At 31.7% G+C, this 18,228-nt stretch overlaps 1 protein-coding gene across 2 annotated transcripts in view; it reads right to left on the minus strand.

Annotated features, from left to right (window-relative positions):
• HBS1L (HBS1 like translational GTPase) overlaps window positions 1–18,228 on the minus strand; it is a 76,293-nt gene that overhangs the window by 44,083 nt on the left and 13,982 nt on the right. Inside the window, exons 4-5 of one of the 2 annotated variants that reach the window (XM_063097240.1) lie at window positions 17,998–18,192; window positions 15,245–16,764 (exon numbers count right to left, since the gene is read on the minus strand). In XM_063097240.1, coding sequence (XP_062953310.1) covers window positions 15,299–16,764; window positions 17,998–18,192 — 1,661 coding nt within the window. In that variant the 3' untranslated portion in view covers window positions 15,245–15,298. Of the gene's footprint in view, window positions 1–15,244; window positions 16,765–17,997; window positions 18,193–18,228 lie in introns of those variants that run through there. The other variant, XM_063097239.1, reaches the window with a different exon arrangement.

The raw sequence follows: 18,228 nt of genomic DNA on the forward strand, positions 1-18,228 counted from the left end.
AGGTTGCAAAATGATACTGTCTACTTCAAAGCCACCATCCCCTTCTACTATATTACACACCACCAGTCACAGAATACATGCTGATGCATTCTTAAAAGAATAATGGAAATATGGAAAAAAATAAGGTTCCACCCTTCTTAACACCCCATACAAAAACAAATTTTAAAGGAATTAAGTTTAAATTTAAAAATTTACTTTCTCAAATAATAATTCTCTCGAAAGAAATAATTCTCTCAAAAGAAAATTTAGAATGTGTGTAACCTACAGGCTGAGGGTTGTCATTTTTCTCTCATCCAAGACTGAAAATTCGTAAGTTATAAAAGACAGAAATAGAGAAATAAAGTCTTTAAATTTTCTTATAGAAAAAAGGTTGTAAATAGAAAGACTGGGAAAATTATTTATAAGGACTATGGCTAATAACAGGTTAATATTTGTAAAATAAACAGGCTTAAAATTAATAAGAAAAAGACAACCCATTAAAAAAAATGGGTAATGGATACCATCAGCAATTCACACAGAAAGATCAAATGATGAATATACAAAAATATACTCAACTTTGTCATAGGAATTCAAATTAAAATAACAATAAGACATTAACTTCTTACCTATCTGATTGTCCTAAATCAGGGAAAGTAATGACACCTACTGCTGGAGGAGGAATAATACATAATACTTTTCATAAAGCAATGGCCGTACGTATTGAAAGTGAACAATACACCTTTGACTTAGCAATTCCACTACATGGGAACTACCTCACAGAAATAAAAGCCCCACTTCGTAAAGTTACATACAAGAATATTCTATGAAGAGCACTGTTCATAGAAGCAAAAATTGTAAATAAAATGAGCTCCAATATGGGAAGTCTTGAATAAACTGAAGTACAACCATATCATGAAATATTATATAAACACCAAAAAGAGTAGGTTGGAATTACTCTAGTTGACAGTGTGTTATGAAAAGAAAGGAAAATAAAAAATATAGTATACTTTTTGTTACAAAAGCATAATCAAAAATCTCTATTTGTATATATGATTATATGCAAGAGTATATATCAGACTGTTAAAAGTGTCCAAGTGGAGAAAAAGGCAACAGGTAACCTCCCAAAGGGACCTATATAAAAGCAACATGAATGATTTAAAAAAAAAAAACCTCCAAAAAAGTGGAAGTACCTTAAGCACCTTAATTCATTAGACCTTAATGTAATAATCCACTTTTTAACAGTACTTATTCCATAAGTAGTAATAAAAAAAACACTATTTCTTTGAAGTAAGCTCAGTTATCACTTCTTGGGCATTTTCCATGTGTAAGACACTGTGCTAACTATATCACATGGGTTATTTTACTTGTCATAGAAACTTGTACGGTAGATACTATTTTCTAATGGAAAAAGGGTATTTTTGGCAATGCCAACCTAAGAGCATGCTCAATGCACCATGAACACAATTTTCAGGGACACACAGGTGACTGTCCAACAGGCCCAAGAAAAACTGCATACTTTATCTTTGACTCATCTATTCATTAACGAATGAAAACTTCAATACAAATACAAAATCCTTAAGTGGAGTGTAATTATCCTTTATAAAATAATGCTATGATTCGTAATTAAATGCAAGAAATAAATTAGTACAATCTTTCTCAAGGACAACTTCACAATATATATTAAAAGCCTTAAAAATACCTATACTTTTTTATCCAGCAATAACACTCCAGAACCATCTCTTTCACAATCTAAAATGCACAAATGTACAAAAATGTTTACCAAAGCACTTTTTACAAAAATAAATTGAATAAGGTAAGTTCCTATAACAGGTGTTTTGTTAAAGAAAATAGTCAGACAACTAAACAATGGAATACTATTAAGTCTAAATCTATCAGTATAAAAAAAGTCCTACGGGTGATTTTCAGGGGCTGTGGGAGGGAGAAATGGGAATTTGTTGTTTAATGAGTACAGAGTTTGTTTTGTAAGATGAAAAAGTTCTGGAGATTGGTTGCACAACAATGTAACACTATTGAACTGTACACTTATAAATGGTTAAGTTGGAAATTTTATGTGCATTTTACCATGATTACAAATAAAATCTTAAAGCATTAAAAAAAAAATCAAAAGGCCTATGGCACACGATTAAGTTAAAAATGGGCTTAAAAAATGAGATATGGCCCCATTTTTTAAAAAACGAACTAATATTACCCATATGTAGAAACACACAAAGCATAAAAATGAGGATTCAGATATTAGAAACTTATTGCTTTAAACGTTTGTTCTACCACTTACTAGTTTTGTGGCCCTGGCAAGATGTTTAGCCATTTTTGAGTTTTAGATCCACTACCTCCAAACTACGATAAAAATAATCCCTACCTTTTATGATTATTGTGAATATTAAATGAGATGGTGGATATAAAGAGTTTAGTACAATATTTGGTGTATAGCAGGTGCTCATTAATATTGCCTAGTATTGCTTAAATGCAACAAAAAGCTAAATAGTTCTAAATCCTACATTAGAACTAGGTGTGTGCTTTTTCTTACATTGGTTCATTTGAATTTTCTAGTTTTTCTCAATAAACAGTATTATATATTTATAAACTGTGCTTAAAAATAGCACCAAGCTAGCAACTATAAAAAATTAAATTCTACAGTATTTTAAATCAAACAGAATTGTTGTTTTAAGGGTTCAAAGACTGCAAAGTGATCTGAAATTTAAATAGACTAGAAAATGAGTTCATTTCTTAGGACTGCAAATTTACAAGAATTCAGAAATTGATACTAATTCTCTATATATGAATGACAAGTTTCTTAGTTAAGAAATACTAGCAGAAAAAAACTTTAAAATAATTGTTAAATACCTCACTAATAATAAAGCCGGTTTCCCTAACAAGGTACTCAAGTATCCTTAAGATAAAACACCAAACAAGCTTAAATTGTTACAGAATGAAATTTTATTGCAAGGAAGTAACAGTAACGATGAAAACGGCATTGGAGATCCAGAAAACTCTGTTCAAATTATAACTGCCTCTTAACACCCACATAAAATAAGGCAACTTATTTATTTCATATGAGTCTCAGTTTCTTTCACTTACCTCCTAAGTTCCTGTAATGAACAAATAAAATACATACAATCTGACACACTGTTGACATTAATATATTAATTTACAAGGGTGCTTCAAAAAGTTCATGGAAAGATTTGTATTATCTTAATTCTACCTTTACATGAAATTTCTGAAGTACTCTCATACTTCCCTATCTTTCCTTGAGAGGTATCAGCTCCCAAAACAGAAAATTTTAGGTAAAAACAAGAAAAAGAAGCAGAACACATGTTCAGAGTGAAAGCACTTAACTGTATTTGGTACTTCTATTAAATCAGAGACCTAGCCCCTGAGGGCCACTATAATGCTCTAGGGAAAAGTCTGTGCCTCAATTTTTTGTCCTTAGTACCAACAGCATTTCTCTGATTTAACAAAAGGGGCAAACAATAAATGCTGGGTAAACTGAATGGTCTCCCTCCACTTTCTCCCTTGCTGAAGTACTTAGCAATGCTTAGTCTATAACAATCACACAAAAATATTTTTATTGAAACAATTGAGCTGACAGGTTAGCTCAGTTGGTTAGAGCACAATGTTGTAACAACCAAGGTAAAGGGTTCAGATTCTTGTACCAGCCAGCCCCCAAAAAGAAAAATATATATATAATTGCCTTAGAATGAAACAAAAAAGTAGAGGTAATTAGGATTAAGAGAAACTGTATTTGACATTCATATATTTCAGACATGGTACTCGCTATTCATGAAGAAGATAAGTTGTTTTGAAAGTCTAAAGCAAATTATGTTTAAATTAAGCAATTAGTGTTTCAGTTTTTCCAGTGTAGGTGTACATACAAAGAGAATCTTAAAACATATCTGAGAACATTCTGAACTACTTAAGTTTTTTCACTGAAATAAACCACTTCCTTTCTCCAAAAACCCACATAATTTTAAGCAGAAAGCCAATTAATTCTGAAGTTATCTGTTCAAGAAGTATATTATTCCTCTACTTGCTTGAATAAAAATACTCAGTGATGGATAATTAGCGAAAATATTTTTTCAAAGAAAAATATATTTAAAAAGGCAAACCAAAAAAGTTGCAGTTAAATATGCCTAGTTTAACAATAGATCAAAAAAGGATTAAAGTAAAATGAAATATATATTTTAAGTGAATTACTGAAAATTTCATACAGATTTAGAAGTATTAATAATATCTTATCTTAATAATCTTTCTTTATAATATAAACTTTTCACATCATAGGATTTATTTACAAGATAATGATAAAATCTCCTAATACATTTGACCTGAGAAAGGAGAAAGAGGAGGCTGCATCTCCTCATTAAAAATATAAAGTCACTACTTTTCCCATTTAGTTACTCTGGCGATATCTAAAGCAGACACAAATACGGCACAATAAAGAAGTAGGAAAAAATAATCTTGTTGCAAGTGTTTACAGTGCTTTATAATTTCTTGAATCTTCTCTTGGGAACAACCTGCCATTAAAACCCAAAATATGACAAATATCACCTGATTATAGTTATAGATAATATCATAAAGATATCAATTTTGAGAAATGTAAAAAATGTTAAATTTAAATTACACATTTTTCTTTTTTAAGATTTTAGACCAACTATTTTTTCTCAATGCTTACTTCTTATAACATCAACTATTTTTATAAAAGAATCTAAAGCTCAATAGCAATCACAAAAGTAAAACCTTACTTCACATAATATGATATCCATTCTGCTGAATACTATTCATCTTCCTTAGGTTAATTAATTATAAAATTTTAATACATAAATAGTAAGTTTTTTTCTGCCAAGATTTTCCTTTAAAACAATAATGTTATATGTATTTTAATTTCCAGGGGTTTTTTGTGGAGAAAAAATAAGAGTATGTGTTACTCAGTTTTACAGTTTTGGGGGTGTTTTCTCCGTGGTAGGTTTAACGTAGCAAAGAAAATAACATGAGAAAACCAGAAGATTATTTTATGATTTTACTCCCCAAATATATGCTCTTTTAGTAGTTCATTCATATGAATGTATAACAAAATTACATAATAACCTATTCTAGGTTATTTCTTAAGTTTATTGGTGACTTTCAAAATACACATTAACTAAATGAACTAAAATATTATCTAAATTAAGACACATTAACATTTAATAAATTACTTTAGACTTCTAATATATTACCATAATAAAAAGGCTAATTTTTACATAGATACTAAGAAGTTCTCATTCCAAAATTCTAAAAATACAAAAATACTGAAAAATTCTCTAAATGAGAAGTAAAAGAAATTTCCCTGTAGACTGTTTAGTAGCATCAGATTGATACGGATAATGGAATCATTATACCTAAGCTCCTAAACCTTTGGTACAAGACCCACCACATCACATGCCCAGACAGAAATTATTTATAAACCTGTCATATCATCAGTCTGTTTCACAGTTGAAAAGGGGGTATTAATGTAATCAAGTGCCCTTAGGAAAAAAAATCCAGTTAAAGAGCCAAAGCAAAGAAGAACCCATTCTTCTCCCAAAAAACACCTCCCCCAAAAAAAACGGGAGGGAGGGAGAGAAACAGAAGAACACTCCACCTTCAATGAAAGTAGGAAACAATCTAACACCAAAGCAAAAACTATGAAGAGCATCTACCAAACAAAAATCTGGACCAACCAAGAGGACACAGGGGTACCAAAGACTGCAGATCTCGTCCAGAAGGCATAGTTCTCCAAAGTTCAAGACGTACCTCAGAAGGACCCAATTTAACAAAAAAAAAGCCCTCATGAAAACAGTAAAACCTGGAGATGTATGTATGAAGACTGAGGAACAATCTCAGAATCCATCCACACCAAGGAAAAGGAAATCATTAAAACCTTCGTAATAGAATTTCATCATTAGCCCTTTAAAGCTTCTGTTTTGACTCAAAGAGAGAAAATCTGGAATGTTGAAACAACTGTGCTGAAACATGATGTAAGGGCAGAGTATGCAGCAAGTTCAAGAGCACAAGATGGCCCAAGCTCAATCACCATACTCCTCCCCACATTTTTCTTCATAAAATACTATCAAAAAAAGAACTCCCACTTTTCCAAATATGAGAAACAATCAAACAGGACCTGACATAGAAGCTATAGGAAGATACTCTAAGAATAAATAATGAAAGGAAAACAATTCAAAAGCAGATGAATCAAAAAAGAACAATTTTTTTAAGTTCCATGATATCAAATATAGCAAAGAATATATAATCTCTGAGAGGAGAGCTTAGAAGAAAGGCACAGAGGATGAAAGAAAAGATGATTAAAAACAAGGAGAAAAGCTGAAAAGTAAACCAGCAGAGCTCAGGAGGAAAACAGGGAGAAATGGGAAACTACTTTAAAAATAAAAGCCACACTGGAGGCAGCAGAATCAGGTTTGCTAGCAGTAATAGAAAATGGTAGATATAACAATCACAATTATTTGAAGTTGATACGACAAGCAAACAGAAAGGACATTGTTGGGGGGGAGGGGGGGAGGGAGAAGGGAGGGAGGTTTTGGTGATGGGGAGCAATAACCAGCCACAATGTGTATCGACAAAATAAAATTAAAAAAAAAAAAAAAAAAAAAGAAAACGGTAGAGCAGAATGTGCAAAGCCCTCTAGGAAAGAAAAAGTGACTCTAACCTACTATTTGTCAACTTGTCATGCAAATACAGGCCACAATCACTTTCAAACATTTAATAACTCAGGAAATATTTTGCACATGCCTATTTTGGGGGAAGGAGAAGGTGAAGGGTTGAACCAGATATAAAATCGGGTCAAACAGGCAAACAGAGGCCTAATCATGAGAAATCAACCAATTTTAAAATAACTATGGTTTAAAACTAAGAAAATTTTGAGTAAAAAATAAAATACAAATGTTATACATCCTGATAATAAATAATATGACTAAAAATCTAAGGTTATAAAAGGGGAGAGGGCAAGTATGAGAAAGTATAACTCTGATGAGCTCCATTTTTAAAGCTAGGACATATCAAATAACTTTAAAAGTTAATAATTCAGTTAACGGAAGCTTAAATATATTAACAAAGGTATAAAGGGGAATATCTTACCTAAGAACTTAAATTAATAAAAATTATAAGAAATAGACAGGAGGTGAAGTATAAATATGTTAATTTCTTCATTTTTCATAGTGAGAAATCAACATTGTTAACAAAGCCAAATTTTTTAAAAGTTAAAGTATGTAATTTTGTTTTAAAGATAAACTATAAAATTTCCAAAGTAACAATGAGTACATACAAAGATCAAAACGAACACGGGGAAAAAAAAAATGAACACAGATCATATATCAAAATATGTAAATACAGCAGATCACAACTTTTTAATAAATGACAGATGATACTATATCTATTATATCAATACCATATATGGGGGAAAACCATCTATTAAAACAAGGAGTCTCTGCCAAACCCAAGTGTACACAAATATAGGAGACACAACTGAACCAAAGTGATCAAAACATTGAAAGCAAAAGGATGGAAAAACACAACTTAGAGAAAGCAGCAGTCATGACAGTCACGTTAAACAAACTAAATTTAAGACAAAATGCACAAAACTAGCAAAAAGGGAACTTTATATTATTTAAAATTTCAAATTCACAGAAAGATCATGTATCCTTACATATCAAAATTTACAGAGTAAAATCTATAGGAAATAAGATGAAATAAAAATGCAAGGGTGTTATATTTTAACTCATGTCTCTCAGCCTGTAACCAAACAGAATATGAGTAAGAATACTGAACTCTATAACAGTTCAAAAAGTAACTAACAGAAATATATTGTATTTTGTATTCTGCAAACATAACAGTATTGTTGACAAGTGCCTATGAAACCATTAAAAAACTACATTGGGCTACAAAGAAAAACTCAATAAACTTCAAAAACTAAAGCATACAGACCACATTCTCCAATAATAGTAAAACGAAACCAGTAATCATACGAAAATAACAAATATAACTCCTACAACAACCTGAAAATTTTAAAACTCTCTCAGACTCTTGGCTTAAAAAGGAAATCAAAATCAAAATTGTGGATTATCCAGAAAACAACAGTAACTCTAAAGGAACCCATAAACCACAGCCAATGCAATATTCATAGGAAAAATAATGACTATAGAGATATAAGCAAATAAAAAAGAATGGGAGTGATACATATCAACTTGTAGGAAGTAGAAAGAAGTGAGAAAAAGATGGGACTAGGATTCCAAACTAACAATTTACTTTTTTTTTTTTTTGTCCTTTTCGTGACCAGCACTCAGCCAGTGAGCGCACCGGCCAGTCCTATATAGGATCCGAACCGCGGCGGGAGCGCAGCGCTGCACTCTCCCAAGTACGCCACAGGCTCGGCCCAACAATTTTTAAAACAGAGTGGGGTATGGCAAAATTTTAGCTTCTGTTAAGCAGGTGGTTGTAGTCCATGGTGTTTGTTATTTTCTGTGTTTTAAATTTCATAAATTAATACATTTAAGATAAAAAATTATAAACGCATTTAAGTTAAATTAAATATTCTATTCAGAAAGGTGGAAAGCAGAAAGTGGAAAACAGATTAAGTCATAAACAAATTCACAATGTAATGAATTATAATCAGAACAAATTATTGATTTAGGAGCCAATCTTTGGGGAAAAAATAACAAGATAAATTAATTGCAAGGTAATTGAGAAGAAAAAAAGCTGTGTGGAGTGGGAAGGGAGAGTAGAGGAAAGAAAATGATACTTAAAATGAGAATGGAGAATTAACCATGTGGTATAAAAGAATCTAAAGGAGAAGACATTGGTACAATGCTCTACAAATACATTTGTCAACCTGGATGAAATGGGCAGTTTTCTAAAACAATTATAACTTTCAAAACTGACCCCAGAATGTTCAGAAAGATGAATCCTATCATGAAACAAGTAATTTCAACGCTATTTAAATTATTTGAGGATAAAAAAATACTTCCTACATTTTTCATAAAACCATCACAAGAAAAACCAAAATCCGACAGTGTGCAAATACACACAACTGTAAATTGATTTTATAAATAGATGGAATCATCTTAAATAAAATGTTAGCAAATAAAATCCATCACATTAAAAGAATAATTCACCATGACCAATTGGAGATGTTTCACATTAGATCAATACTAGAAAACCTTTAAAGATAATAACAATGTAATGTTTAATGTTTTCCAAAACCTTTGGCATCTATGGAGACAGCGCTTTTTTTCCTCCAAAAATCTCTTGAAATTATTAAATATCCCAATAAAAATTACAACAGAATTTTTTTCAGTAACTTGACAAGCTGTTTCTAAAGCTCATATGGGAAAAAGAGTCAAGTGAGATAACAGGAAAACTATGAAAAGTGAGAGGAAAAAACAAGACAGGCTACAAAATATTAAAACCTAACAGTAATAAAAAGCTACAATTTAAAAATTTATTACTATTGACTTCCAAAACAGTAAGGAATTTAGTATATGTCAACGATGGCATTTCAAAAAAAAAAAAGGATGTATAATTCAACAAAAGGTACTGTGATAAATACACCCTTCCATACTGAGGAAAGATGCTGGTGGAGAAACTGATTCCTATGTCAGCCCTTATATCAGCTGGATCAAAGATACAAACGTAAAAAAAAGAATCTTGTCAAAGGTATTAGAAAAAACAAGAATGATTTTTTTTTTAATTATCTTGTAGTAAATAAAACAGAACTTTTAAGCAAAAACCCAAAAGAAAAAACACTGATAAATTTGAATATATTAAAAATTAAAAATTTATCTTTTAAAAACTTTATCTTCTAAATTTATCTTCTAAGAATTGACAAACTGGAAATCAGAAAAAGTATTCTCCATGCATACAAAAATTTTTAAGGGCTAGTTTCCTTAAAATGTAAATATAATATGTATATATGTATATGTATGTGTGTATAGATCCACACATACACACACATAAACATATATATATATACACTAAATGAAAGATAAGCCAGCAGAAAAATGGGCAAAGATTAAGAGCAGATAGTTCTGAGCAAGAGAAGAGAAGAGAAGAGAAGAGAGAAAAGAAAAGAAAAAAGGATTTACACAAGGAAACAGAAAATTAGGTCTATATTTTAGAAAAATTATTCTGGCTGTAGTGTAGAAAGAATTTTAGGGGAGAAATAAACGGAAAAGTCAAGAAACCAGTTAGATGTTTCAATAATTCTGCCAAAACTAATGGTATTTAAGAGAAAAAGTTGCAAGAAGGTTGGACCAAAGGTGGCCCCAAAAGTGTACAACTGATCCTCATTATTCAGATTGCACATGTGTGAATTCACCTACTCATTACAGTTTATTTGTAACCCCAAAATCACTACTCATAGAACTTTTATAGTCACTCACAGACATGTGCAGAGCAGCAAAATATTTGAGTCACCCAATATGCGAGTTCTCAGGGGAGGTCAAAGAAGGCAGCACTACGCTTCTTGTTTCAGCTCTCGTACTGTAAACAGGTGTCCTTTACATGGCTTATTTTTCCATTCTGTGCTTTTTGTTGTTAATTTTGCTGTTTAAAATGGCCTGCAAGTAAGTGTAATGCTGAAGTGCTGTCTAGTGTTCCTAAGCACAAGAAAGCTGGGATGGATGTGCCTTACAAAATAAAAGATGTGTGTTAGATAAGGCATGAGTTATAGTGCTGCTCACCATTAGTTCAATGTTAATAAATCAATGATATGTAAATAATATATATTAAATAAGGTATCTTTTTTTTTTTTTTTGATCGGTAAGGTGATTGCAACCCTCAGCACAGTGTTGTCTGCACCACGCTCAACCAGCAAGCGCACCGGCCATCCCTATACAGGATCCAAACCCGCGGCCTTGGCGCTACCAGCGCCGCACTCTCCCAAGTGAGCCACGGGGCCGGCCCTAAATAAGGTATCTTTAAATAGAGACACATAAAAAGGTTATGTACTGATTGGTTGATGAGAATGTTGTAACTACAGGCTCACAGGAACCTAAACCTCTATTTCCTGTAGGAGCAATGGCTCAGTATTTGCTAATTCAGTGTTCACCATGACTTTATAAAACATACCTCCACAAATAACAAGAATACACATACATTTACTTATTTATAAGATAAAAATAACAGGAATGGTAATCAATTATAAGTAGTAGGTGAGAGAGAGAGGAATCAAGGATGATGCTAGGTTTCTGGTTTTGGCAACTGGAGGATGCTGATACTGATAATAAAAATTAAGAAATAGAGGAGGACATGGCAGCTTGAAAAAGGAAGACAAAGATGTCAGTTTTGGAGAGTGTACTGTTATATACATCATGCTGTAATAAATATAATTAGAGGTTTAAGTGTCCATACTTCCCATTCCCTTTAAGAATAAGAATCATATCTTTGTTCACCTTGGTATACTTCCTACATCTAAAATGCTTTCTTTTAAGCGGCACCATATAAAACAGGCATGTCAACATCAGAAATGTGCATTTTATCCATTTTTTTACTTTCCACTGTCATCTCTGAAATTACTTTACCAATATTCACCATAACTATACTTTATTAGTATTTCTATGAGAGTCCTAAAAAGTAAAAAGAATATGAGTATATAAAATTTTACTCCTGGAATAGCAAGGATTCTAAATAATAAACATCTTAGAAGAAATCCTTTACAACGAGGTAGTTTGTTTTTTAACTCGTTTATAGAAACATAAAGCAGTATCTTCAGCATAAATTATTAAAATACCATTCTGAAATATCAAGTTTATACAGAAAATCCTGATGGAAAAATAGTGTGTTTTCACACTTGTTTTAAGAAAACCTCAGAATTATAATTCCTTTCAGTGTAGTATAGCTTTTACAAAAATGTACATACAGTCGTCCCTTGGTATCTGTGGGGATTGGTTCCAGAACCTTCCAAGGATATCAAAATCTGTGGATGCGCAAGTCTCTTATATAAAATGGTGTAATTTCATATCATCTGTGCATATCCTCCCATATACTTTAAGTCATCACTAGATTACTTATAATACCTAATACAAGGTAAATACTATACAAATAGTTGCTATACAGTATTTTTTTATTTATATTACTTTTTACTGTTGTAATTTTTATTTTTATTTATTTATTTATTTTTAATATTTGCACTCCAAGGTTGGTTGAATGTATGGATGTAGACCCTCTGTTACAGAGGGCCAACTGTATAAACATTCAAAATGTGACAAGTCTTCTACAACCTAGAAATTAAGATTATAATACATATTGCATAAACTGAGCCTTATTAATTATATGTATACAGACAAAAGAAACTACTATAGAAATTCATATTAAACTCTCCCTGTCTAGTCAACAATAGCTTTGTTTATATACATTCCACAATTTATATAAACAATAGAAAACAATTTCTAAGCGACTATAAAACTGATTTTATAACCAAATATATACTGTGTGAACAGAAAACTCAATACACAGATTTTTCTTAACATACAATGTCTACTTAGTTATTCGCAGTGGTCCACATATAGATTCAGGGCCAATTTAAAAGGTAAATAATCACGTAAGAATTCATTATTTTTCTCTTAATTGTGTTTATCTTAAATGCTTCCTTTTACAAAGAAAAGCACCTTACTAGTTTTATCCTTGATGTGACAATTAGAAAATTAAATATAAAGCACTGTGAATAGTTATTACTACTGACATGAGAAGAAAAACAGTAAAAAAGACGTTCAAGAGAGAGGATACAAAGCTAAAGGGAGGAAAAGAGGTTAGAGTATCAATTTAGTAACTAGGAAAGGGAGGAAAGGTAAAACAAAAAGTAAGGAAAAGTTAAGGAAAGTGTTCTGTACAAAAATAAAACCCTGGTTTGTGGCAATTAATAGTAAGATGAACCATATCCAAAAAAGCCAACTATAGACTTTAGAATACGAAAGAACAAAACACCCGTAACAACATCAGATCTTTTAAAGAACAAAAAAGTGCATAGTAAAAATGGTAATTTTTGAAAGTCCTTTATATTTTATGTCATTTAGAATGTAATTACATTATTTCTATTCCTAAAGTAAAATATTAATGCATTTGGTCATAATGCAAATAAAAATGGCTTTGCCTCCAAAATTGACATTTGAACTACAAAATAAAGTAAACCAAAAACATTTAGCATACCTGAGCTACCAAGACAGCAGCTTGTCAATAAACAGCAGCTGGTACAGAATATGCACTTGGTGTGAACAATCATCGTCACAAGGAGTGTATTCATCAACAAGCAGGCACTCATCTTTTTACCAAGAGCCAAGGGCCAAGGATGAAAGAAGTCCTTGGTTCCACCCTCTGAATCTCAGAGACTATGACATTCCCTTAGCCAACAGGCCAAATGCCTGGCAGGACAGTAGCCAAGACAAGGCAAATAATACAGAATTTTTTCCCTCACAAAATGAATCTCATAATGGTAGTTACAACCTTAATCATCCAACAAAGGGAGACCTAGTTCACTCTACAATGTCTGCTTTAAGACATGGCTTAAAAAAGAACGGTATTTCCACTTGAAAACTAGTTATAGAAGAAGGTAAAATAATAGTACTACTATTCAACTATGAGACAGGTTAAATAAATATTTGTGGATTCATGTGCAAAGTCGACCACTCATTTAGCACTTAATATGTCAGGAATTATCAGCAGTTAGAAACAAACTCTTAGAATACAATTCACTTCTACATTGAAGACTGCCTATTTTTAAGACGAGTTGATGAGTCATATTCTAATAGTCCAAAATTGTTTAAATGTTTGATCAAGGCTCAAGACTAGAAAAACAAACTCAGCAGTTGGGGCAATTCAAATAAAATAGAGCTTTGTGATGTTTATGATCTCCTAAGTATCAGTGTTACTGAACACTGAAATATGCAATTAAAAACAAAATCAGCAGACATCACAAGAAATCAAGACATGTTTGGTCAAAATCAATGAGGACATAATGCCATCTTAACTTTTCCCAGTGAAATACTGAATATAAAAACACCATACAGACTAAAAATACTGGAATGCCATTCTGAAAATAATCAGAGACAAGAAGTAATACAAAAATATTATCAAATGCACAGTGAAGTAGCTGCCAAAGAAAAATACTTCCTTATTGGGAAAAGGACAGCTGTTTAATTTTCATTAAGATATAACATTTTAGAAACTACTGTATTCTTTTTTTTTTGCAAGAAATACTAATAATATCTGCATTGTGTTATGCAAAAAAACGTAATTCCTAATTAGTAATTTTCTTTGGTATTCCGGATTTCTAGAAATTATGAATTCAAGTTGGTCAGATGTTATTCTGAGCATTAATAATTCCATTCTACTGATTTCTTTCTCTAAAGCAGCAGTTCTCAAGCAGAAGTACACATCAGAATCACTTAGGAAATCATTTTGAAAATACCCAATCCCAGGTGCCATCTCTCAGAGATTGATTCAGCCTGTCTGGAGCGAAGCCATACTACCTGTGTTTTGAAAAAATTCTCCCGGTGATTCTGATTGCTAACTGAGGACCACTGCTTTTGAATTACATACTCCTTCTACTGACTTGAAGAACATGCAACCACACTTGAACATTTTCTATATATTTATTTTAAAGAATACGCTTAGGACAAATGGTTTTGAAAACGTATAAAAATAATTTATGTATTAATCCAACTTCTATATTTACATGGTCACTTAAAAGATTTTTATTTTATTATTATCAAAAATGTATTTCAACAACTTCCACAGTATTCTTATAAGTCAGGAATTTTAAGATTTCTAATAGAAAAGTTTTAGTATTCAGAAAATAATGAAACTGGGACTGATATCTATAATATTTTAAAATATAATTGTATCTCAGCTATGCTATGCCACGTATAAGAATAATCTTCACACTAAACTATAATAATCCTAAGTGGCAGCATTTTCATTTAAGAAGAAAGCATAAAAGTACTTTATAGAAGAAGATATCTCATCATAAAAACTTATAAAGTTGAATGCTTCAAACGAAAATATCTGAGGTTTGATTTCCCAATATAAGGTTTCCGTATACACTTTGTAAACATATACTCATCACAGGCTATCAACTTAAATAAAGCCAGTTATGGCTAAAAGATAAAATTAAAAAATTTTCAGTGCCAAAGTACATATCAACTAGAATTGTTATCAACTGATTTTAAGACAACTTGAATATAAAAATCACAACTTGAATCTCAAAATATAAACCAATCCTATAAAGACTAAATTAATTAAAAATAAAAAGCTCTACAACAGTAATCAAGTTTTCCTTCTGTTCCTATTCTCTAGTAAATGCTTTCTTTTGATTAGCTTTTACAATGTCATCAGGAGATGCTGATTTGAAGTCAAATGGTGTAATTGCTAACAGAGGACTTATTTCTTTGTCCTTTACGTCTTGAACTTGTCTACTATAAAGAAAAGTCTTATAGAGGTCAAGGGTGTGTCGCTGGCAGCTTTTCAGTGGATATCGAAGACACAGTGTTGAAGCAAAAGCTGAAGGTCTAGCAGCAAGGGCCTTGGTCCAAGAGACAGAAAAAGGTGGTTTCCTAGTCAAAGAGCATTTATTGTTTTTCTTATTATCTTTAGCAAAATTGGAATTTTTTCCTAACTTGGAACTTAGAACTTTAGTTCCTGTTGTTGGAGCAACGGATTGGTCTATTATAGGCTTTGGAACAAAATCTGGGGTTTTTATAAGGACACTAAGATCAATATTTAAATCTATTCCAGGAGACCTCATTTCAGATAAACTGAGCTCAAAGGAATCTTTCTTAATCTGAGCGTTGTCAACATCAATAGTTTCTGCAATCAAATCAGAGAGTGACAAATTCTCAAGGTCTCTTGTGGGAGAAGCTTTACAAAATGTCAAAGATGATAGAGATCCTGTTAATTCTGATATCCCAGTAGAAGACTGACAGTGATTTGCTAGCTGTGCCAGGGGAAAGGATCCCAAACTTAGATCTGTGAAACTGGCAGATGACTGGTTACAAATATCGGATACAGTAAAGCATTGGCTTGGATCGTTTTCCTTGTGTTCCTGAAGCAATTCAGCTAGGGATGGACTTTCACACTGGGAAAACTGCAAGTTGTCATTTTTTAAAATGTAACTCTTGACACTTTGTTCAACAAAAGAAACATTTCCAACTTTAGTCTTTTTGCTAGTATTTAAATTATCAAGAGTTGTATTTTCCAAAGAGCTAGTTAATTGCAAAGGATTATTTAAACTTCCTAAGCTGTTATGTACTGGAATGTTTTGGAAATCAGGTAGTGAACTATTTTGAATAAATACAGAATTATTAGGTGTTGTACTCTTTATCATTAAGGATTTTAAATCTGGTATTCCTTTGAATGCAGAATCATCTTTGGAAACACATTCCGAGGTATGAGGTCTTAAGAAATCAGCATCTAGATTCTTTGAAAGTAGACTTTCCAGACTTTGTGTGGATGATAATCTGACTGATGGCTGACTTTTATAAGAATCTCTTGGCACATCATGAATTAAGTCAGCTAGTGAAAGCTCTTTTAACTTACATGATTCTAGTTTCTTTTCACTTTTAGGTCTGTCAAGTTTCTTTTTTCTATGGAGTAAATAGTGACTCGGAACTGAAGAATTATGATATAATCCATATTTTACTACTGAGCCAGAGAAATCAATAGGTTTGCTACTGTAATCCAAATGACTTGCTGATTGAGCATAAGAACTTTGAACATTATCAGCTGAAACTTCAGAGGAAGAAAATAAGACTCCTTACCTTACAAGAGCCATTAATTTTCAGATGAATAGGTTGACACATGCAGAAGACAGTCACAGCAACCAAAAGGAAACATGAAATGAGGCATTTAATTACTAAATGCTTCTTTTGAGTATGACACGAATAAAGTGATAACTGATCATTATTTAACATTAATTGAACACTCTAAAAAGATAATAATAAAGGAATATTACCATTCTTTAACAACCTAAAGTGACCTTCATACTTTGTTCACTGATATATATGTGTAAGTACCAACTCAATGTTCTAATTTTCATGACTTTAACAATGTGAACTTTTACCATATAATTAAATTATAGTCAGAACTGTCTCAAAATTCAAAACTTGGAAAAAAAAACTAGGTTCATTGTCTTCTGTATTTTAATGCACTAAGAACAAGCAAGCAAACAATTAACAACCTATAATTTCTGCGATCTGGAATACACTACTAATACAGATGATATTTTACAGGCTCATTCCCATAACGGTCAGTTAAAAGTGCACATCTGCTCTCTCTCCACCAAGAAAAACACACTTATTTCATGGAAACAGATTGTAAGCAACTTTGTTGTAGCAAAATTTAGCCCACAGATGATAAGAAATATTGACCCAATTAACAAATCACCAAATACTGACAGGTATCATACCAATTAATATAATGGCACCTCAATTCCCTTCTTAAATCCACTAAATTCCAAATTTAACCCCAAATACTAAAATTTAAAATGAAAGATCTGGCTATAAAATGCAAGAGTAGTATAATCATGATACTTATAATATTAATTGATCTTTAAATAAAATGAACTTATATTTATACATGATAGAAGTATACAGGGATTCTTTTAACATTAATTGCTTGGTTATTAACTTGTATCTCCAAACTCATTCGAGTTAAAAAACAGCAATTAAAAAGTTCTCTAAGCTACTAACAAGAAGAAAAAAAAGTCTTGTTTTATCTGATTTTATTTCCTCTATGTTCTGTTAGTTATGTAAAACAAGTAGTGAAATAACCAAAAACAGGCTGTACCAGAGGGAAGGGAACACAGTTCTCAGCTTAAAAATTCACAAACAGAAAATCAATTGATAATAATCAAGAATTGACTGGAACATGAAAGATTTTCTTAACAGCTCAAACAAATTAAAATTTTTCTTAAGCTCAAGCAAATGAAAGCCTCTCTTTAAACATTAACTATGTAAAACAACTAAAAGAGAACAAGTAAAGGCATACCTTTTGCTATCTTTCCTGTAGATATTGTTCCCTCACTCTTGTCCTTCAAATTCTGCATGTGATCTTGTTCCAGAACCACTGACAAAGCCTTCTGCACATCAAACTTGTTCTTCAGAACTGCTTCAATCAATATGTCATCTGGCACAGCATCTCCAAGTATCTCTCTCATGTGATCAAGGCATGAATAAAGACGAGCTAGAACAGACAGCCATGATTAAAAGCTACACTAAA

This window comes from Cynocephalus volans, chromosome 5 (genome assembly GCF_027409185.1).
Source record: "Cynocephalus volans isolate mCynVol1 chromosome 5, mCynVol1.pri, whole genome shotgun sequence".
Lineage (NCBI taxonomy): Eukaryota > Metazoa > Chordata > Mammalia > Dermoptera > Cynocephalidae > Cynocephalus > Cynocephalus volans.